Below are 24,125 nucleotides of genomic sequence, written 5' to 3' on the forward strand. Positions count from 1 at the left end.
AGTAAATTTTCCCAGAGCCAGGACATCACGAGAGAAGTATTTCAGGGCAATGAACAAAGCCTAACCACCTTAACTACTTTATCAAGCACCGTCCTTTCATTTCTTTGTTCAGAAGTGGGGGATGTTCTCCAATAGCATGATATTTAATGCCATTCATAGCTTCTCAATAAATTAATCCATCCATGCCCCGGACAACATTCAGAAAAGGACTGATCAGTGGCAAGTAATGTTTTGTGTCAAAGCAGTGCGAACCAATAACCCCCATTTGTCCAATCACCCATTCTTGACATCCAATGTCATTCTGATTGCTGATATTCCAATCTTGCCCAGTAATTCAGTTGGGTCAGCCACATAAATACATGGGCTTCAAGAACGGGTCAGAAGCTGGTGAATGAGTGTGACACACAAGGTACAGGTCAAGTTAAGTGCAACTCCAACAGCACTTGAAGCTCAACCATAACCATGGTAATGCAACCCTCTGGAATGGCACCTCACCTCGCCTAACACTCTGAGCATTCATTGAGTTCACTGCCAATGCTGCAGCTGTAGTGTCAATTATACATCCACCGCATTTACACTCTGGGCTACTCTGAGTTTTCCAAACCTACAAATTCTATCATCAAGAAGAACAAGGGTTTTTTGGGTCTTGAAGTCACCTCTCGGTTCCCCTCCATGTGATGCAGTCCATTGGCCTGGAAATATATCGCTGTTCCTCTATCAATGTTGGGTCTAATTCCTTTGTCCTGGTGACCTTTACCCAATGGCATAAGACTGCAATGGTAAAATAAAGTGGTCCACCACCACCTCCTCAAGAAGAATTGAGGGGTTGGGCATTAAATGCTGGCCTTGCTAGTGATGCACAGACCTCATAAATAAATAGAACTAGGGATTATTGCATTATGTTAATTTTGAAAATTTAAATTAACCTGGCTTCAGGATGAAGTGAGGGTCCCAACCCGAAACATCACCTATCCATATTCTCCAGAGATGCTGTCTAACCTGCTGAGTTACCCCAGCACTTTGTCTTTTTATATAAACCAACTATTTGCATTTCCTTGTTTCTGCTATGAGATATTTACTACTGTTTGATTTAAAAAAAATCTTATAAATACTTTGAATTACAGGTTTAAAAAGAAAACATAATAAATAGTTAATCAAATCTTTATGCTAAATTTCTGAAAACAGAGTGGATGTCGTTTTAGTAAATTCAAGCTGTAATGGCTGTTCTGTGAAGTTCATTCTTTGCTTCAAGATTCAGATTTAAGATTCAAGAGAGTTTATTGCCATGTGTCCCAGATAGGACAATGACATTCTTGCTTTGCTTTCAGCGCAACAGTAAAGTTCTGATTTTGTTTGATTTGAGTTTAATAGTCTGATGGCTGTGGGGAAGTAGCTATTCCTGAACCTGGTTGTTGCAGATTTCAGGCTCCTGTACCTTCTACCTGAAGGCAGCGGAGAGATGAGTGTGTGGCCAGGATGGTGTGGGTCCTTGATGATGCTGCCAGCCTTTTTGAGGCAGCGACTGCGGTAGATCCCCTCGATGATAGAGGGAGGTCAGAGCGGATGATGGACTGGGCAGTGTTTACAACTTTTTACAGTCTTTTCCGCTCCTGGGCGCACAAGTTATCGAACCAAGCCACGATGCAACCGGTAGGCATGCTCTCTACTGTGCACCTGTAGACGTTCGAGAGAGTCTTCCTCTACATACTGACTCTGTAATCTTCTCAGGAAGTAGAGGCGATTATGTGCTTTCTTTATAATTGCATCAGGGACCAGGAGAGATCTGGGACCAGGAGAGATCTTCGGAAATATGCACGTCCAGGAATTTGAAGCTCTTGACCCTTTCCACCATCGACCCGTTGATATAAACGGGACTGTGGGTCCCCATTCTACCCTTCCAAAGTCCACAATTAGTTCCTTAGTTTTGCTGGTGTTGAGAGCCAGGTTATTGTGCTGGCACAATAGCCTCTAAAGATCAGTCGGTCGATCCCACTTCTATACCCAGACTCCATCAGTGATACGTCCCACAACAGTGGTGTCGTCGGCGAACTTGATGATGGAGTTTGCCCTATGACCGGCTACGCAGCCATGACTATAGAGTGAGTACAGCAGGGGGCTAAGCCATGCAGCCTTGAGGTGCTCCGGTGCTAATTGTTCTCGAGGCTGACACATTTCCACTAATGCAAACGGACTGTGGTCTGTGAATGAGGAAGTCGAAGATCCAATTACAGAGGGATGCGCAGAGACCCAGTTCTGAGAGATTGGTAACCAGCTTGGAGGGGATGATTGTATTAAATGTCGAGCTGTAGTCAATGACTAACAGCCTGACATATGAGTTTTTGTTGTCCAAGTGGACCAGAGCGGAGTGCAGAGCCAGCGAGATCGCATCCACCGTTGATCTGTTGTGGCGGTAAGCGAACTGCAGTGGGTCCAGGTTTTTGTAGAGGTATGAGTTAATTTGCGCCATGATCAGCCTCTCAAAACACTTCATCACCACAGACGTTAGTGCCACTGGTCGATAGTCATTGAGGCATGTCACTGAGCTTTTCTTGAGCGCCGGTATTATTGATGATCTTTTAAAGCAGGTGAGAACCTCAAACCTCAGAAGTGAGAGGTTGAAAATGGCCGTTAAAAACTCCAGCCAGTTGGTCCGCACAGGTTTTCAGAACACGAGCGGGTATACCATCGGGTCCAGGCGCTTTCTGAGGGTTCACCCCTCTGAAGGATTTTCTGACGTCGACCTCTGTGACTATGACCAAAATACCATCATGTCAAATGGGGGCTCGGGAAGGCACATCAGTATTCTCCCTATCAAAGCGTGCGTAAAATGCATTGAGCTCGTCAGGGTGATGCTTCGCTGGTATTTGAGCTGCCTCCTGATTTCGCCTTGCAGAAAGTGATGGCTTTCAATGCATTTTCTCTAATCATTCTTGGAATTTGAGTACAATATCTTTCGCAAAACAACCACCGAAGCTTGGGTCTGTCATTTCTGATCTTTAGGGACTTGTTGCGCAGTTGCAAGTAGGATCCCAGGCTAACCACCTTTGTTTTCTTCCTGTGAAATCCTGTGATTTGGGGTAATTTACCATGCTAATTTACCAGAGATTGCGTTACACATCCCACGTAGTGCTGTCCCACAGCTAGCTTCAAATGTGTTGTGTTTTGCCAAATGATGACAATTGTAGATAATTCGACTCCATTTTGCATTTAATTTTTGCATGTCTTTTTCAGATTACCGTTTAAATCCAGTTCTGAGGAAGGCCTGCAAGGCTGATATCCCTAAATTCTGCCAGTCCGTTTTAAACACTGTAAAAGATGGCAAAGAACTGGAGGGACAGGTCGTCTCCTGTCTGAAAATGAAATACGCTGACCAGGTACTGAAAGGACACGTGGGCCACAGAAAAGACAGTTCAGCTGAATTGCATTTTGCCTATTTCTCGTTCTCTCTTCTCCCCCTCCCCCACCCCCATTTATGTGTCCATTGTTGCATTCCAAGGTAAGGAAATGTACCTATCGTTAGACACCTAATGTTTTGATTATTATGGCAATGCTTTGAGCCATTTGTTACCAGTTTTTAGAGAACCTGAAAGTTTACAGCACAGGAGTGATTTGAATCATTTATTTTAACTATTCAACAGGTACAAGCAGAAAACCCCCCAAGATTTTTGCCAATTGGTGATCTTCTGGGAAAAGAAGAAAACGTTAGAACAAAATGAAATTGAGATAATTAAATGGATGTGTTCATGGACATTTTACCCTGATACAACCTATCAGAAATAAAATGAATCATGGTCAGCAGCTGGAGGACATACCTGTATGTCTGGAGTTAAAGTTTCTGCTAAAAGGAATGGACTTGCACTTTCAGGGAACCACTGTAGGTATGATAGGCCAGGTAGCAACCTCCATTGTGAAGTTCTAACCAGTATCTAGACTTATTGCACATTTGCAATTGTGGGCTGCATCAGTGAGTGGAGGGAAGCTGAATACAGAGGTGTAGTCAACGACTTTGTTGAGTGGTGTGGGCTAATTTACCTGCACCTCAACACCGACAAGACTAAGGAGTTAGTGATGGACTTTAGGAGGAGAGGAACACTCATGTCCCCTGTCTCCATCAAGGTTGTGGATGTGTAGTTTACCAAGGAGTGCAAGTACCTAGGAGTCCAGGAGCGCGGAGGCACTATATAAGAAGGGACAGAACCGTCTGTACTTTCTGAGGAGGCTTCACTCTTTCAACGTCTGCAGTAAGATGTTGCAGATGTTCTATCCATCGGCGGTGACCAGTACTATCTTCTTCACTGTTGTGTGCTGGGGTAGCAGGGCAAAAGCCGTGGATGCCAACAGAATTAATAAGTTCGTCAGGAAGGCTGGCCCATCCTGGCGGTGGAGTTGGATTTACTGGAGATGGTCTTGAGTGGAGGAAGCTTCTCAAACTGCAGAGTATCTAGGACAATGCAGCTCACCCCCTCCATGACACACTGGTCAACCTGAGGAGCACCTTCAGCAATAGACTGGTTCCACCAAGATGCAGTAGAGAACACCACAGGAGATCCTTTTCCCCTGTGGCTATCAAACTACACAAATCCTCCCCTTTCTGTCGTGGGGTAGACTGGCTCCAAATAATTTCCATTTAATTTTAATCCAGTCTAATCCTTAATAAAGAGGGAAGTGAAGTTGTTCTTGGAAACCTTTTGTGGTTATTTTCTGAATAACTACAGCATTGCCTGCCTCCTCCTTACTTTGACCCTTTGACTGCAAGTTCTCTTCTCCTCCCTACTTTTCAGACTCTATACTTATAAATGCTTGATTATAACAATTAACCTTCTTTCAATCCCACTCCTTGTTATTTTTAATCCTTAATCTGGTATCTTCTCCCACATCCTGAATGTTTTCCTTTTCACCTGTTCAGTCCCATCCCGTTACCAATGCCTCCGCTACCAATGTTTCTTTATCTAAGTACAGTGTGCTTAACTTTATCTGCAGCAAGTAATAATTTAATTGTTCTGGTGCATATAACAATTAAACACTAGTCTCTTGATGTTCTTCCCCCTACTACTACCTGTTTTGCAACTATCTCTTGTTAGTTTGTGTAAAGGAGTGATAGCTGGCACACTGTAACCTTTACTGGTACTTTAATATAGCACATGGCACACACGTCCCAGCACTGACTGCATCCAGCCTTCAGGCGTACTGGGACCTAGTGGGAGGAACAAAGGGAGGATACTACAGTTATACTAATATGATGGGGCGTGGTTAGTGGTGATGAGGTAACTACATTATAGGTTGCATGCATAACCCATCTACATCCTTCCCCTTACAATTTAAACAAGTTACAACAGTGGCAGGTTTATTATACAGAACCTGCAAAGCTAAGCATACTCTCCGTATCGAGCCGGGGGTTTTACAATCCGACCCGAGCGAGTGCGCACAGCACCTTCACCCTCCCCACCCGAAAGAATAGGAGGGACAGGAACAGAAACAGGAGGGGGAGAGAAGGTTGGTGGAGAACCCAGCTTGGTGGGGGAACGGAGATGCACAGGTGAGCCAGGTGAAACAGTAGGGGTAGAACGAGTGGAAGTGGGAGAGAGAGAAGACCTTGCAGGGGACAACAGAGCCGGGGGAGCAAAACCGGGAGGAGCAGGGGGGGGTACCCGAGGCAAAAGGACCGACCGTGGCATGCAAGGAGCAGAGGGTACGTTAGTGGAGGAAGGCTCGACACGCGATGGAGGGGTATACGGAATCGCAGGAGGTGGTTTGGGCTCGTTAACCGCCAACAGGTGCTGGCGGCTGCGTCGGTATACAGTCCCTTCGAAATCCACAAGGTAGGACCGTGGCGCGCTGTCAAACCTGACAACGGTGGCAAGTCGGGAATAGCCGGTGGGCGTCTGCAAACGGACGACCTGTCCAGGCATCAGAGGCGAAAGAGGGCGGCAGGATTTATCATGCGAGCGCCGCTGGATCTCGTGCTTCTGGGCAATGCGTTGTTGGACATCAGCAGGCTGCAGGACTTTGGGCATCAGGGACTGCTGGGCAATAGGCATCGGAGGGCGAACAACACGGGACATGAGTCGCTGGGCAGGGGATCCCATGGTACTGTCTCTGGAAATGTTCCGAAGATTCAGGAGACCCTGATAGAAATCCCCGTTCGAGAGGCGGGTCTGTTCAAGCAGGTGCTTAGCGCTGCGGACCGCCCGTTCAGCTAGACCATTGCTCTGAGGGTACTCCGGGCTGCTGGTGAAATGATTAAAGTTCCACTTTGCAGCAAACGCTCGAAACTCGGCGCTGGTAAACTGGCGTCCGTTGTCTGTCTGCAGCCGGACAGGGGAACCAAACGTGGCAAAGTGACGGCGAAGTTTGCTGATCACCATCTCAGAGCTGCCCGCCCCGACAGACGTTGTCAGTCTGCAGCGTTTCCTGGGTATGGTGAATTACCTGGGGAAGTTTATCCCCGACCTCAGTGAATTGAGCGCACCCCTGAGACAGCTCACTAAAAAGGACATTGCCTGGGCATGGTTTCCACACCACCAGTAGGCGTTCGACCTGCTAAAGACGAGGCTGGTCAGCACACCTACCCTGAAGTTCTTTGATCTACGGCGCCCGATCGTGGTCACTTGCGACGCCTCTCGCTTTGGACTGGGTGCTGCCTGCCTGCAACCCCACGCTGATGACTCGCTGCTGCCCATCTCCTATGCCTCTAGGACCATGACGGACACAGAGCAGCGCTATGCTCAGATAGAGAAGGAGCTGCTGGCGGTGGTTTTCGCGTGTTCGAAGTTTAAGGACTTCCTATTTGGCACCAGGTTCACCGTTGAGACGGATCACCAGCCACTGGTAACGATACTGAACAAACCTATACACTGCGCTCCTGCCAGGCTACAGCGGATGATGCTGCAGCTACAGCGCTTTGACTTTAAAATCGCATATAAGAGGGGCACCGAGATGCATGTTGCTGATGCACTGTCCCGGGCCCCCCGGGCATCCTGCGACCGGCACCCCTTCGAGCAGTCGGACTTACAGGTACTGAACGTTAACTTCGTCCCTTCCCAGCAACTACAGTGCTTGGTTGCACATACCGCAAACGACCCCGACCTGCAGCAGCTTGCTGCTGTCATCAAGCGCGGGTGGCCCACCAAACGGAATTCGTTGCCTGCCAGCGTCCACCCCTATTTTTTAGTCCGCGATGAGTTGGTCCTCCGCGACGGTATTATTATCAAAGGACACAAAGTTGTAGTCCCTGCTTCGCTGCATGGCTTGTATTTTGACGCCGCCCACATGGGGCATCCCGGGGCAGATGCCACTATCTCACATGCCCAGGAACAGTACTACTGGCCGGCCATGGCTAAGTACATCCAGGCCAGGGTGGATTCCTGTCCGGACTGTAACTCTCTTGCCCCGAATCAGCAAAGACAGCCGCTTTTGCAGCAGCCTGCCCCTGACATGCCCTGGTCTTCTCTGGCTGCCGATATTTTCGACTGGCGTGGGAAGCAATACCTTGTGCTAGTAGACTCTTACTCGAATTGGTTCGAGGTGGACCTCCTCCCTGCCATCACCTCCGAGATGGTGATCAGCAAACTTCGCCGTCACTTTGCCACGTTTGGTTCCCCTGTCCGGCTGCAGACAGACAACGGACGCCAGTTTACCAGCGCCGAGTTTCGAGCGTTTGCTGCAAAGTGGAACTTTAATCATTTCATATAAATGAAAACCGGTAAACGGGAAGCGCGAGTTTTAAACTTCTGACACCATGTAAAGGAGTGATAGCTGGCACACTGTAACCTTTACTGGTACTTTAATATAGCACATGGCACACACGTCCCAGCACTGACTGCATCCAGCCTTCAGGCGTACTGGGACCTAGTGGGAGGAACAAAGGGAGGATACTACAGTTATACTAATATGATGGGGCGTGGTTAGTGGTGATGAGGTAACTACATTATAGGTTGCATGCATAACCCATCTACAGTTTGTTCCTTGTTAATTTAATTAATGTTTTGTCGCTGGTTTTGTACTTGAAGCACTTTCAACTCGTCTACTACTTGGTAACCTGACCTTTAGTCTACAAACTCCTTCAGTATAACATTTCCTGCTTCAATATATTCTTTGCAGTTAAAATTGTTTTTGACCTAATTGTCTCATACTTTTTTTTGTTTTTTTGACTTAGTGCCATTTTAGTAAGTCAATATATAATGCAGTTGCTTTAACAGTCTTTGAAATCATTACTATAGTAACGACTAAGACACTAAGATATCTTAGAAACATGAGCCTTTTTATTTAAAATATTACATTAGTTGCTTAAGCTACAATCTGCAGGAGCCTTGACCATTCTATTTTTATCTATCTCAGAAATTTAATAATGGTGTTAGTTAAGTTTTCATATTCTGCTCTGAGGCTCCCTATTGCAATACTTTATCTGCTCTGGTCTCAGCTGTTGTTCAGCTGTGGATTGCACACATTGATAAAACTGGTGTTTGTTGCCCATCCCTACATGCGATTACAGAGATGATGAGTAGTCAGCTTTGTGTTTATTGAGTATGTACTGGCCACCTTCAGCCTTGAAAAAGAAGAGTTGAAGATCGGGTTTACATTATATTGATTGAATGCAAGCATTTTCCACATTGTATAAGGTTGTGTAATTTCCAAAATGCATTTGGCGTTCAAACAAGGCAATTAGAATTATTAGAATTAGATCCTTTATTTGTCATTCAGACCTTACGGTCTGAACGAAATGTCGTTACCTGCAGCCATACATACAATAATACAATAATAAACAACAGAACAGACAGTAAACACAAATTAACATCCACCACAGTGAGTCCACCAAGCACCTCCTCACTGTGATGGAGGCAAAAATCTTAGGGCTGCAGTCTCTTCCCTCCTCTTCTCCCTCTGCGCTGAGGCGATACCCCACCGGGCGATGGTAAAATCAGTCCCGCGGCTCACCGAGCTCCGCGAACGGGCCGGTTCAAACACCGCAGCCCGGGGTGGTCGAAGCTGCTGCCCTCCAGTCCAGCGGACACAGCTGTTGACGACGTCGTCCACTGGCCCGCGGCCGAACCCGGGACTCGGGCAGCCGCCGCCAGAACGCCGTCTCAGCCACCGGAGCACCGTTCCAGCCCCGAGCCGGGTCACCCTCACGTGAGCGTCTCAGCCCCGCGCCAGGCCGCCCCCACGGGAGCGCCGTTACCCTCGAGCTGGGCCGCCCCGACGGGAGCGCCGTTACCCTCGAGCTGGGCCGCCCCGACGGGAGCGCCGTTACCCTCGAGCTGGGCCGCCCAGACGGGAGCGCCGTTACCCTCGAGCTGGGCCGCCCGCACGGGAGCGCCGTTACCCTCGAGCTGGGGCCCCGACGGGAGCGTCTCAGCCCCGCGCCAGGCCGCCCTCACGGGAGCGAGCCCAGGGCGAGTCCTGACAGGCTGCCTCCGGAGCCTCGAGGTCACCAGCTCCGCCATTAGGCCTTAGCGCAGACGGAGGCAGAGAAGGGGGATACGACAAAAAGTCGCATTCCCCCGAAGGGAGAGACAGCAAGCCCTGTTTCAACCACCACCCCCCCCCCCCCCCACACACATAAACACAACCTAAAACCAAAAACTTAGCGAAACAAAACGAAAAAAACAACACAAAAAAGTAAAAACAAACGGACTGCAGGCGAGCCGCAGCCGTTCACCAGCGCCGCCACTTCCGGAATGCAGCTTATGATCAACAATGCAGCTTATGATCAACATTGAGTTTGTTTCAAGATGTTCCGACAAAATAACAGAGTGGCATCTGTAGTGAGTTTGTCATGAAAGATTATGGAGCTACTACATTGGCTCTTTTTCCACGACACACTGCCTCTCCTCAGCATGCTTCTGCGCTTACTGTTCATTTCAGATTTCAACATTTTGTTTCATATTTTCTTTATACCCCATTATTTCATGCAAACAAGGACTTCAGCTCACAAAGTCATTTGTCAATTCCAGGCAGATTTTTTTACTGTTTGACATGTTATTTTGTTTGCAGAGACTACACTGAGCAAATGACTGCTATTAAGTGAAATACACATGGATCTAATTGTCGTGTATCACAAAATAGTTAGCAAGTATATTCAACAAGTAGTTAAGGAGACAAACAGCATTCTTGCCTTCATTGCAAAGGGGTTGGAGTTTAAAGCAGGATGATTTTATTGCAATTGCACAGGATGTTGGTGAGGCTGGAATACAGTTTTGTAAATGAAAATTGTGATATTGGAGGTAGTATAAAGTAGATTTGCCAGGCTAATTCCTGAGATGAGAAAGTTGTCTGACCAAGAGAGATTAGTTTGGGCCTGTATTCCTTGAAGATTAGAGGTGATCTTGTTCAAAAATGCAAGATGCTGAGGGGGTTTGTTGGGCCATCTTTGGGATGTTTTTTTATTGAACAAGTCGACATAACTATAAATTATGGGCCGATCATTTAAAACTGATAGATAGAAACTACTTGGAGATGGTAGTGGATCTCTAGGATTCTCCACCCTGAGGGTGGTGGAAGTTGGATCATTGGAAGTATTTAAAGTAAAAGTAGGTAAATATTTGATAGATCGACCAATTAGAGACATGTAGAGAAATGACAGAGAAGATGGGTTTGAGGCCGGCATAGATCAGCCATGATCACATTAAATGGTTGGGCAGATTTGAAGGGCTTAATGGCCTACTCCTCCTCTGTGTTGTGTTCAAGGAAAGCTGCTTGTTATCTGACATTTTATGAGCAAAATATCTTAACGGCAATTAGAGAGAATAGCTGTCTATGTTAATGATAACTTCCCTCTCTGTTCATTTGAAAATGATGAATGCACAACTAAGTTTAAAACCTGTTTTAAAAGTCACGGTATAATTACAGAAGGCAGCAGGGGGGGGGGGGGGGAGGGGGTGGGTGGCTGGCTGGGTGGGGGGGGGGGGGGGGGTGCGGGGGGGGAAGGTGGGGGGAGGAGAAATTAGGGAGAAAAATCAACATTTGCCAAAATTTACTTTGTAAACTTAGGTTTGATTTAAGACTGAATTTTTAGTTAATCTCCCAACAAGAGTGTTTGAATGTTACTGTGTTAAAGTGACTGAGCTCCATTTAATCTTGTTTTTGGCAGCGTTTGTCTTCAGATTGTGAAGGTCAGATCCGTGTGATTATCCAGGAGTCTGCTTTGGACTACAGGCTGGATCCTCAGTTGCAGATCCACTGCACTAAAGAGGTAGGTTGAGCTCAGGACAAAACGGTGACCCATGAAAAGGATGTGAAGATTAGGGGCAACTAGTGTGGTTGGTGAAAATAGTGACTGGGACAAAGGGGGATTGCATGAGATGAAGGATATAATTATGATGATGCTGTGAATTGCCTTTAATGTTGTTGCAGATTAACACGTTGTGCGGAGAGGAGGCGGCAGCACAAGAGCAGACTGGCCAGGTAGAGGAGTGTCTGAAAATCAACCTGCTGAAGATTACACGAGAGGCCTGCAAAAGGGTAAGGTTATCTATAATACATTGTTAGGTTTAAAACAATATTATAAAATCATTTCAGAAATAGATGAGCAAAAGGATAAGTACAGTTTCACAGATCATAAAAATTAGTCGTATAAGTTAACAAAGCAATACAAATTTCAAGCATTGCACGGGGGTTCGTACTTTAAAAAATAGATTTTGAAAGCACGAAAGTTATAAACACAGAATGGTAGTTATACCGTGACTGAGGAAGTGCGTTCTGGTACATATTGTGAGAAGCCTAGAGATTCTGATGAAGGTACAAAACATATCTGCAAAGATGAAACAAGAACTACAATGTTATAGTTAAAAAAATAGAAACCAAATGGGCAGCTGGCTATTTTCTGCAGAAATGAAAGCTGAGAGATGAAGTGAGAATTTTTTTTTTTCTGATTGGGATTTGATCACGTGTAAGGATAAAGATGTTTCTAAAACCAAAGTTCATTGTGCATTTTAAAAATAAATCCAGTGTAGATAAATTTATTAAAAAATCTTCAAATTAATATTATGCATCTATCTTAAGTTACTATCTCAAGGACCATTTTCAATTGTGGAATAGATGCATTTGAGAGCAAGCCAGTTATCTACACAAGGAAGAAAATAATAAAACATTAATAGTTAGCTGAAGAAAGCTTAAAATTGCCCTTTGAGCCAAAACATGCTCTGTGAAGTAGTCACTTATTGAGCTATAAATACCATGAATGCATTGTAATGTTTCAAATATCATAAATTGTGTGGAACAGACTGGATGAACCTGAGGACTGTTTTGTGCTTGTCATATTCATGTGTTATCGTACAATGCAAAAACATAGCTACTATTTATAATTTTCTCTGCAATTAAGGTATACCTATAACTCACCATGTGGATTGTACATGTCATGGCCTTCCTTGAAATTGATGGATGGATTGTTTGTTCCTTTCTGGTCTTGACAGTGCATGCAAGATGACAAATGGAATGTAATGTCGAAAAATGTGATCATCCGGCATTTATGCTTTGGTGATTTCTCATGCAATCAGCAAAAAAACCTCTAAAATATTAAACAATTTTAACTCGTGACTTTTATTTCAAGTGTCATACCAAATAGGTATGACACGAAAAGTCAGTATTTAAAATTGTTTAATATGCTTTAGAAATTTTTGTTGATTGCCTAAGAATTCCCAAAGCAAAATACCGGAAACTTTGTTTATTTACATTTATACATAAGAGCAGTGCATTTATAGGCTGATTAGAAGTAACGTCCTTTTTGAAGGTTTGGCATTTCTTGTGAGGGGGAATACGGTCATTTGTTTGATTTATTTTGTTGTATTTTGCACTGTTTAGCTTTAAAATATAGAATTGCATTGTTATTTCAAAAGCGAAGGAGTGTATTTAAAGATTTATTCAGAGAGTGCATGTGTGAGATGTGCCATAATGTTTGAGAGATTCTCATGCAATCAGTACCACCTACTCCTCTTCCCCTTCCCCATAGATGCTCAATGGCTAAGAGCAAACTGTACTTATGGTGAAGGGTGTGCAACAGAGATTCACCAGATGTATTCCTGGGATAGTTCAATGAGGGGCAAGCATACATGGCCTATAACTGTCTGGAGTTTAGAATTGAGTAGGTTTCTCTTTGAAGAATTATTATGTGGTTTAACAGGATAGAGACAGAGTTAATGTTTCTCCTAACTGAAACTAGTCGTCACAATCTCAGCATATGAGCTCACTCAAACGCCTTCATTTGGAGTGTAGTATTTCTTTGGATTTCCACCCAATTTGTTTAAATCTGAGGAAATCAAGTGCTAAGGAAAAGGATCAACAGTGGTCTTATTGAATGGCAGAGCAGCTAAGAGGAACTGAATGACCTTTAGGTTAGTAATCAGTAATTCACTTTAGAGGTACGGTGTGAAAATGGGCCCAGCCCACCAAGTCTGTACCGACCAGTGCTAACCCTGTACACTAGCATTATCCTACACACTAGGGACAATTTACAATTAACAAAAGTCAATTAACTTACAAACCTGTACGTCTTTGGAGAGTGAGAAGATACCAAATGCACACGGTGACAGGGAGAACAAACTGTACAGTTAACACCCGTAGTCAGACCAACTATAGTTCTCTTTTTTCCTATATTGCTGTTTACAATCTCTTGCATGTGACTGGAGAAAATGCTTGCTTTTGTTTTATGTAATGTTATGATGCTTTGTCCTGTAGGAGGTGCTGAACATGTTGCAAGAGAGCAAAGCCGACATCTTCGTGGACCCTGTGCTTCATGCAGCCTGCGGCCTAGATATCAGGCACCATTGTGCTTCAATCCTTCCTGGCAAAGGACGCCGTAAGTGAACAGTGGGAGGAGAACGGGGGTTGAGAGAGTGCAATATTGTAACTAGTCAACAGAATTGGTGTTGTGCTATAAGGGTGATGAGGGGGCGGGGGGGAAAGGGATTTGAAGGAACATTTTTAAGCTACCATAGAAGTGACTCTGCCAGGTGGGTTGAGTGCAGATTATTTCCCACTGGCATGATGAGATTCCCTTTAGATGTGAAGGTGGATTGTTAGAAATGAGTAAGAAGGGCGGCGCAGTTGAGCAGCGGTAGCGTTGCTGCCTTACAGCACCAGAGATCCGGGTTTGATTATGGCTACAGGTGCTTGTCTGTACGGAGTTTGTACGTTCTCCCCATGATCGCGTGAGTTTTCTCTGAGAACTTCCGTTTCCTCCTACACTCCAAAGACATACAGGTTTGCAGGTTAATTGGCTTTGGTATAATTTTTTTTTTTGTTAATGTCTTAGTATAGGATAGTGTTAATGTGCGGGGATCGTTGGTCGTTGCGGACTCGGTGGACCGAAGGGCCTGTTTTTGCTCTGCATCTCTAATCTAAAACGCTACCTGGCAGATGCTGATACTGGCAGAAATGTGTCCATTTGATTCCATACAGGCATTATAAAAACCCTTCCCTTTATAGCATGCAGCCATTGGACAGTTGGTGGCTCATTTGCCTCTGATTCAGAAGATTCACAATCTGGAAACTTGAATAGATAAATTTAGGCTAACACTTGGGTGTAGTATTGAGTGTTTGCTGAGGAGGTGCTATCATTTGGGTGAGATGCACGTATTAATGTGTGTTTAAGAATCGTAATCTACTACTACCTAACTGCACCAATACAGAGGGAAAATAATCATTTGGTTATCATTTTACTGTGTGTGTGTGTATGCTTTGCTGCTCCTTTCCTTCCTTAAAAAACTTAATTTTTAAAACGCATGTCATTTGCTATAAAGTCTCTTCTTGGACATTGTAATGAAAATTAATATTTAAATGTGACAATGTAACACTGCTGTCGAAAGGTATTGGTAAACATTAAACAATGCAGTCCTTATGGGGTATTGACACATTAAAGATGAAAGAACAATGATTTACGTGTGATTGGGATACGTGTGATTTGGAGGGGATTTTGCAGGTTGAAACATTCCCATGCACCTACTGCCTTGGCAGAGGTTGCCTATTAGAACTAGGAGTGGGTAGATGTTAAGATATCTGGCCTGTAGTCTCCTCTCTTTTTCAAAAATTGCTTTTCTATTTGTAGTTTTTGCATTCTCTGGGACCCACCCAGAGTCTAGGGAATTTTGTGAGATTACGCCTTTCTCTGCTGCCACATTAACACCCAAAGATGTGGACCATCAGGTCCAGGGAACATATTGAACATTAGCCACCTTGGTTTGCCTAGTACCTTTTCTCTAGTAATAGTTTGTTCATGTATCTTCCTCCTTATGGGCAATTAATTATCTATTATTATTGGATATTTGTAGTGTCCTTTATTATATGAAGACTGAATCTAAAGACCATTTTTATTTTAGCTCTTATGTTTGTGTTAAACCGCCGAAGCTCCTATTGTGTCTTTTTATATTATTTGCTAGTTTAACCTCATAATCTGTTATGCCTCTATATAATTTTTTGTTGTTGTTTGTTTTTTTCTAAAATATTCCCAATCTTTTGGCCTACCACTAATATTTGCAAAATGATATACCTTCTCTTTTAATCTTATACAATTCTTGACTATTATCAGACATGTGGCAGTTGGAGAAGCAGCTGTGATGTTACACAGCAGGTAGAATTTTGATAAAAGAATCTAGAAGCGAATCTCGTTCTTTCAACTAACCATTTTCTCCGGGGATGCTGCCTGGCCTGGTGACTTAAGGGCCTGTCCCACTGTACGAGGTAATTCAAGAGTTCTCCCGAGTTTCCCATGATTCGAACTCGGAGAATTACGGTAATAGCCATTCGTAGGTACTCGGGGCTCTCGTGTACATTTTTCACAGTGCTGAAAAAGCTTCACGAGTTACCGTGTTTCCCGAGGACCTGCCGTTAGCATTACGAGCCGCTACGAGACATCCACGAGCTCCAATGTAGCCGCTACGTACATTCTACGTACTTACCACGAGTTTGATTTTTTTTAAACTCGGGAGAGATCTTGAATTACCTCGTACAGTGGGACAGGCCCTTTACTCCAGCACTTTGTGTCTATCAGTATTTCTACATTGTTGTGCCTTTCATCTTGAATCTATACTCTATAAGGATTGCAATGTTTAATGTTTACCACTACCTTTCAACAGCAATGTTACATTGTCACATTTGAATGTTAGGAGGAAAGCAGAAGGTTGGACTAGGAAGAATCAAATTCTGATTTGAGAAGACCAGGCTGAAAGGATGGGTCTGTGGAGATACAGTGCAAAGGGTATAACATTCAGTGCAGGATAAAGTGTGATAAAAATAGTTCATGAGTCTCCAATGAGGTAAATGGGAGGTCATGACCTCATTGGCTGGCGGGAGGTCAGTTCAGTTGCTGGATAACAGCTGGGGAAAAACTGTCCCTGAATCTGAAGGTATGCGTTTTCAAACCTCGACCTCTTGCCTGAGAGGGGAGAAGAGGGAGTGATTGGAGGGGAAAAAGCTTGTTTTGTGTGCTATCCAGTCAACTGAATGCTATTCATGAGTGCAATCATACCCGAGTAAGAGTAAAACAATTGTAAGTAGATTCTCTTTTGGAAGTGGCCATGTTGCAATGCAAATTTGCAGAAAAAGTCTGATCTTGGCCTAAATATATGCATTTTCTAGTTTCTCACTTTAAGACTCTGTGTCTTGGTGGTGCTGGGTTGATGTAAGGTTCAGCCTAGCTCCTTTTCACCATTGCTCCATTTAGCTGCCACAGGCTGCACTCAATCTGTTCGCAAACCCAGTTGGGTTTCCAATGGCTATTTACACAAACACCACAACCCAAAGTATTCCAGACATACAGGTTTGTAGGTAAATTGGCTTTGGTAAAATTGTAAATTGTCCCTAGTGTGAGTAGGATAGTGTTAATGTGCGGGGATTGCTGGGCAGCATGGACTTGATGGGCTGAAGGGCCTGTTTCCGCACGGTATCTCAAAACTAAACTAAACCTGTGCAGTCACACCGTCAATCGCTTCCAGCAGCTGCCCTCAACTTTCATGCACCGAGGTCGCCAAATCCCGCTTCCTGAACTGACCATGGAACCTCAGGACGCTTTCCAAGGGTGTGGATGGCGTCTTCATGAAACTTAGCTCCCACACCTTCGTTATATCGCACTGCAATATTATCAGCATCCATAGCTTTCCAGGTTTCTACATGTCTTGATGACAGCTCTACAATCGACAAATATTGTTGCTGACCTTGCTGTAGCTTAAGGCAATATTTTGTCTCAATTATTATAATGCTAAGAGAATTTGTAATTTTTAAGTTTAATTAAGTTATCTTTAAATATTTGAAGCTTACATGACACTCCAAGCTTAAGATTAATGCCATTTTGTATTGGTTTCCTGTGGTTGACTCATTGAATGGTTTGATATTTATTGATTTTATTTTTAACTTCCACTAGAAATGTCATGTTTGCTCGAACAACTTGAAGATAAAACAGTGAGATTACAACCAGACTGCAAAAAGAGATTACAAGATCGTCAGGAAATGTGGAGTTATGCAGCAAAGGTAATGTGAATTGGTGCCTGGGTAAGGGGTGAGTAGTGTGCTGCTACACTACTGTGCCATCCACAATGTTTGGGACAAAGACCCATCATTTATTTATTTGCCTCTACTCCACAATTTGAGGTTTGCAATGGAAAAAAATCACATGTGGTTAAAGTGCACATTGTCAGATTTTTAATAAAGGCCATTTTTATACATTTTGGTTTCACCATGCAGAAATTACTGCAGTGTTTACATAGTTCTCCCCCTCCCCCATTTCAGGGCACCATAATGTTTGGGACACAGCAATGTCATATTTTGTATTTTGTTGCATATCCTTTGCATGCAATGACTGCTTGAAGTCTGCGATTCATGGACATCACCAGTTGCTGGGCGTCTTCCTAGGTGATGCTCTGCCAGTATTGTATTGCTGCCATCTCTAGCTTTTGCTCGTTTTGGGGGCTAGTCCCATTCAGTTTTCTCTTCAGCATATAAAAGGCATGCTCAATAGGGTTCAGATCGGGTGATTGACTTGGCCACTCAAGAATTTATCCTTTGTTTTAGCTTTGAAAAACTCCGTTGTTGCTTCAGCAGTATGTTTGGGATCATTATCTTGCTGTAGAATGAACCGCCAGTTCTATAGCAATAAAAGTTTCCAAAGATGATGGAAAGACTGGAGGAAAGATTAGATGCTGAGAGCTCTCTCCTACCTGCATTATGGAGGCAATTAAACACACCTGAGCAATTACAAACGCCTTTGAAGCCATGTGTCCCAAACATTATGGTGCCCTGAAATGGGAGGGGACTATGTATAAACACTGCTGTAATTTCTACATTGTGAAACCAAAATGTATAAAAATGGCCTTTAATAAAATCTGACTGTGCACTTTAACCGCATGTGATTTCTTTCTATTACAAATCTCAAATTGTGGAGTACAGAGGCAACTAAATAAATGTTGGGTCTTTGTCTCAAACCCTATGGACGGCACTGTACATTTCTTGGGGTGTTGGGTGTAAATGATCAGTGAAACATTCCACAATTAAACATACAAAAGCAACAAAAAATACTGCCAATGTCGGAATCTCATTGTTTGAGTTAAATGACTGAAGATACTCAACAGATTTATGGAGAGAATAAACAGGTTATGATACAGGTTGATGTATTACAATCAGAGCTTTAAGTAACAGTGGAACTCTTCAATACCATCGGGCTTCAGTGGACCTTGACTATCGATGCTTACTTGGACTGAAAACCACAGAACATTTCTGAAATGCATGGTCTTGCCAGGGAGCTATTTTTTCAGGTCTTAAAAGGTGGAGTTGTGGGTGGGTTGATTGTGAATAGGTCAACTCAAATGGCAGGAATTCTGAGAGTAATTTCACCACCTTTGGGATTAGTGCATTCCAAGGGGGGAGAAGGTGAAAAGCAGATCTACATGCAATTTCACATGTATTGCATTAGAATTTATGTTCATAAAACTTTGTGCTCATCAAGAATCTGTTGCTTTTTATCATGGAATATTATCCTGTTTTTTTCCCCTTGTAGGTTGCCCATGCTGAGGGTTTTGCAGACTTGGCCAATCAAGTTATGACATCTCCATCCAAAAATTACTTCATGGGCTTGTTGGCATTGGGAGTGTGCGTCCTATTTCTACTGGGCATGACCTGTGGCAGGATCACCAAACGAGTGGCACGGGTGCTGAAGGATAGGTAGAGCATGGTCCAAGCTGCTTTTGTACAGCCTCTGTATAGTCTCCTTAAATAAGAGCAGCAGGTGTAATCCAGTCCTTTACACTTGCTCTCAGTTTGCTCTGCACCAATTTTGCCTGCAGAACAAATATGCGAACTAAAAGCTGCTGCTTCTGCTCCAGCAGGACTCCTCTCTTTAGTTTCCTGTGGACTTGGTTTCCTATGTATATCCGAATCACGTTCACCCAGATCAGCAAGTCTTATTGGTAGCAGTCAAATCCAACAGATATTCTCACCTGTAGGAAAGTTAACTGCCACAACTGGAATGATTCCAAAGAATTGTATCAGTTCAAGTAGATTGTAGGAAACTTTAGAAAAGTGGCTGCTTCAACTCTTGTGGTCTGTACAAAACAGATTGATTTATTCATTTTTTATTAAAGATTGTTCATGCTTGCTTTAAGTGATGGTGAGGAAGAGAAAAACGGGCTATGATTCTGTCTTGTAAATTAAATTGTGTGCTGGTGATTTAAAGGGACCTGTCTGCAGAAAATAAATGCCAATGAGTTTTGAGACATTTGTTTGAACTTGAGCAGATAGGATGTGTCTATACACTTCAGAATTCATTATGCTACTACCATCTGCAGTTGGATCATCAATGAAGATAAGTGTGCCAGTACCTTCAGCAGCCATACATGCCCAGGCCATAACTCCCCCACCACCGTGTTTCTCAGATGAGGTGGTATGCTTTGGATCTTGGGCAGTTCCTTCTCTCCTCCATACTTTGCTCTTGCCATCACTCTGATACATCATCTGTCCACAGGACATTTTTCCAGAACTGTGGTTGCCCTTTTACGTAATTCTTGGCAAACTGTAACCCGGCCATCCTATTTTTGCAGCTAGCCAGTGGTTTGCATCTTGCAGTGTAGCTTCTGCATTTCCGTTCATGAAGTTTTCTGCGGACAGTGGTCATTGACAAATCCACACCTGACTCCTGAAGAATGTGTCTGATCTGTCGGACTGGTGTTTGGGGATTTTTCTTTATTATTGAGAGAATTCTTCTGTCATCAGTTGTGGTGTTCCTCCTTGGCTTGCCAGTCCATTTGCGATTAGTAAGCTCACCAGTGCTCTTTCTTCTTAATGATATTCCAAACAGTTGATTTTGGTAAGCCTAAGGTTTGGCTGATGTCTCTAACAGTTTTATTCTTGTTTCTCAGTCTCAATATGGCTTATTTAACTTTCATTGGCACAACTTTGGTCCTCATGTTGATAAACAGCAAAAAAAGTTTCCAATGATGATAGAAATACTAGGTGCTGGGAGCTCTCTTATACCAGCATTAAGGAGGCAATTAAACACACCTGAGCAATTACAAACGCCTGTGAAGCCATGTATCCCAAACATTATGGTGCCCTGAAATGGGGGGGGGGGGGGGGGGGGGGGCGACGGACGGACTAACTATGTATAAACACAGCTGTAATTTCTACATGGTGTAACCAAAGTGTATAAAAATGCCCTTTAATAAAATCTGACAATGTGCACTTTAGCCACAAGTGATTTTTTTTCTATTACAAATCTCAAATTGTGGAATACAGAGGCAACAGATGGGTCTTTGTCCCAAACATTATGGAGGGCACTGTACATTTCTTGGGGTGTTGGGTGTAAATGCTCAGTGAAACATTCCACAATTAAACACAAAAACAACTGAAAATACTGCCAGTGTCGGAATCTCAATGTTTGAATAAAATGACTGAAAATGCTCAACAGATTTATGGAGAGAATAAACAAGTTATGATCGATGTATTACCATCAGAACTCCTCAATACCATCGGGCTTCAGTGGACCTTGACTTTCGATGCTCATTTGGACCGAATACCATAGTACATTTCTGAAATGCATGGTCTTGCCAGGGAGCTATTTTTTCAGGTCTTCAAAGGTGGAGTTTATGGGTGGGTTGATTGTGAATAGGTCAACTCAAATGGCTAGAATTCTGAGAGTAATTTCACCACCTTTGGGATTAGTGCATTCCAAGGGGGGAGAAGGTGAAAAGCAGATTTACATGCAATTTCACATGTATTGCATTAGAATTTATGTTCATAAAATTTTGTGCTCATCAAGAATCTTGCTTTTTATCATGGAATATCATCCTGTTTTTTTCCCCTTGTAGGTTGCCCCAGCTGAGGGTTTTGCAGACTTGGCCTATCAAGTTATGACATCTCCATCCAAAAATTACTTGATGGGCTTGTTGGCATTGGGAGTGTGCGTCCTATTTCTACTGGGAATGACCTGTGGCAGGATCACCAAACGAGTGACACAGGAGCTGAAGGATAGGTAGAGCATGGTTCAAGCCTGCTTTTGTACAGCCTCTGTATAGTCTCCTTAAATAAGAGCAGCGGACGTAATCCAGTCCTTTACACTGGCTCGCAGTTTGCTCTGCACCAATTTTGCCTGCAGAACAAATATGCGAACTAAAAGCTGCTGCTTCTGCTCCAGCAGGACTCCTCTCTTTAGTTTCCTGTAGACTTGGTTTCCAATGTATATCCGAATCACGTTCACCCAGATCAGCAAGTCTTATTGGTAGCAGTCTAATCCAACAGATTCTCACCTGTAGGAAAGTTAACTGCCACAACTGGAATGATTCCAAAGAATTGCATCAGTTCAAGTAGATTGTAGGAAACTTTAGAAAAGTGTCTGCTTCAACTCTTGTGGTCTGTACACATCAGATTGATTTATTCATTTTTTATTAAAGATTGTTCATGCTTGCTGTAGGTGATGGTGAGGAAGAGAAAACGGGCTTGTAAATTAAATTGTGTGCCAGTGATTTTAAGGGACCTGTCTGTGCAGAACATAAAGATTGAGCCACTCTTCTAAGGTGTCCACACATATTCAGGCCAAATTCACTGTATATTTGAAATGTTTGGCATTGTGTAAATTGGTGGTCATTATTTTATTTGTATCCTGTGCTTTGATGATTGGGTTTCTTTTGCAGCTCCAGTTTGTGTTCATTTTGTCACTTTATGCCCCAGGACTTTTTGAATTATGCCAAGGCTCATTAATTGATTCATTATATCCTGCACAATTTTTTCATAGCTCGATTTTGATCATGGTTCTCTGAAAAAAAAGGTTTTCTAGTGGGAATTAACCAGCCTAAGATTATTTTGTTTTAGGAGAATGCAATTTCATGAGGTGAATATTCACACACTGTTACAGCAGTGAATTGTGTGATTATATGGCATAAGCTACGATGTAAAGAATGAAACATATGATGTAAAATATTGCTGACTTGGAATCAATAGAAGTAAATTTCCGTGGCAGTGTATTTTGCCCATTCAAAAAAAATCTCTTTGAGCAAATGCCAAAATCTGCTAGCTGTTTGAACTTTTGTAATTGTTTGAAATTCGTTTTATGCTGAGAGACTACTTGGTCATGAAGTTAGTGATCAGATAATAAACCAAATGCTTTAATCAGCCTCAGTCAGATTTGAGAGGATATCTGTTGGGTGCACCCAAGGGTGCTACCAATGATCAAAACTATTTCATCAGACTGTTGTAAATCCCATCAGTTGCACAATGATCTAATTTGGCAATGTACATTTTAAATACTGATCTCTGACTGCTAACAGAAGTATCTCACACAATTATTTTTGCCCTATGTGTTGACTTTTCAGCCTTATTTATTGTTTACTAATAATTTTTAGCAGGGTCACAGCCTGCAACTGTCGACTCTTTTCTGTTGCCTTGTTTAAAGTTCTTGTGTGGATATACCTGGTCACTTTTGTGACTCCATCATGGTGAGAGGGTGACCTGCATGTTGCAGACATGGGATTATCATTTTTTTAAATTTCCTTTGTAGGGTGTTTAAAATTTTTAATACAGATTATCTGTAGTGAAATTGTGTACAGGGGTGCTACAAGATGTTACCCTGTGTGTTGTACAGAGAAAACGCGGAAAAGTTGTGCATTGTTCTGCTGTAGGTGTCAATGTCACTTTGAAGTAAAATTTACAAACCAGGATTTGTAAACTTTTTTCTGTGTATAAAATCCACTTTCTCAACGTAAAATATACTTGTTCCCAATCATGCTGTGTAATTTGAGATGTTAATGAAATCCTAACATACAGGCTCTTTGTTCTGTACAGATGAAATGGCAGAATTTATTAATAAAATGGTCTGCAGGTTTTTAAACTTTGTCCTTTCCCTTTGAGTCCTGTTCATTGTATTTATTTGCCAAAGTTGTATTTTAGTGGGTTTGAACTGTTTCTGGGTAAGTTTATCTGAAATAAAAGCAAAATACTAGAAACACTCAGGCTACAACTGTGGAAAGAGATGTGGTTGACGATTTACATTGGAAGTTCTTTTTGGGAGCCAGTGCTTTGTGTTTTTATTTCAGATTTCTAGCCACTGCAATATTTGATTTTCATAAGTTGATCTGACTTTTGATTTGCTGGTGTCGAGGGGTCCTTTCATTCCTTTGGGTTGTTCATGCAGTTGAGCGTCCTCCTCACAAGTAAACTTGGGCATGTTACTCCTAGTTATCCGCAATCTAACAATTGGTAAAATCACTTGGAAAATAGAGATATAAGAAACTGCAGATGCGGGAATCTTGAGCAAAACAGTGTTGGAGGAACTCAACGGGTTAGACAGCATCTGGGCAGGAACCCTTTTTTCAGACTGATTGGAAGGGGGGGAGAACACTGGAAAAGAGGTGTGGATGGGATAGAACCTGACGTGGTAGTTAGATACAGTGAGGGGGATTTGATAGGTGGATCGATGACAATATGTGGCTTGGTGTAAAGGAGACAAAAGGGAGCAGAGGAGTGAAATGTAAAGCTGGAGGGAGGGATGTGGGGGCAAGGAGAGGGGAATGTGGGAACAAGTAAAAGAAGGGGAATGGAGTGGGGTGACTGTGGAGAGAGGAGGTGAAAGATGATGGGAGCACCCGGGGGTGGGGACCCAGGATGTTGGATTGATGAAAAGGTTGGTGTTTTCTGCAGGAGGCACTGAGTTAGAA

At 43.2% G+C, this 24,125-nt stretch overlaps 1 protein-coding gene across 6 annotated transcripts in view; it reads left to right on the forward strand.

Moving 5' to 3' along the window:
• Positions 1–23,304, forward strand: part of glg1 (golgi glycoprotein 1) — a 102,336-nt gene extending 79,032 nt beyond the window's left edge. For 3 of the 6 annotated variants that reach the window (XM_033036120.1, XM_033036125.1, XM_033036124.1), the window contains 6 exons: positions 3,232–3,389; positions 11,090–11,191; positions 11,353–11,460; positions 13,672–13,792; positions 17,351–17,457; positions 21,285–23,304. In XM_033036120.1, the coding sequence (XP_032892011.1) occupies positions 3,232–3,389; positions 11,090–11,191; positions 11,353–11,460; positions 13,672–13,792; positions 17,351–17,457; positions 21,285–21,452 (764 nt within the window). In that variant the 3' untranslated portion in view covers positions 21,453–23,304. Of the gene's footprint in view, positions 1–3,231; positions 3,390–11,089; positions 11,192–11,352; positions 11,461–13,671; positions 13,793–17,350; positions 17,458–18,979; positions 20,661–21,284 lie in introns of those variants that run through there. The other 3 variants (XM_033036122.1, XM_033036121.1, XM_033036123.1) reach the window with 3 other exon arrangements.
• The last annotated feature ends 821 nt before the right edge of the window (positions 23,305–24,125 follow it).

This window comes from Amblyraja radiata, chromosome 17 (genome assembly GCF_010909765.2).
Source record: "Amblyraja radiata isolate CabotCenter1 chromosome 17, sAmbRad1.1.pri, whole genome shotgun sequence".
NCBI classification, from domain to species: Eukaryota; Metazoa; Chordata; class Chondrichthyes; order Rajiformes; family Rajidae; genus Amblyraja; species Amblyraja radiata.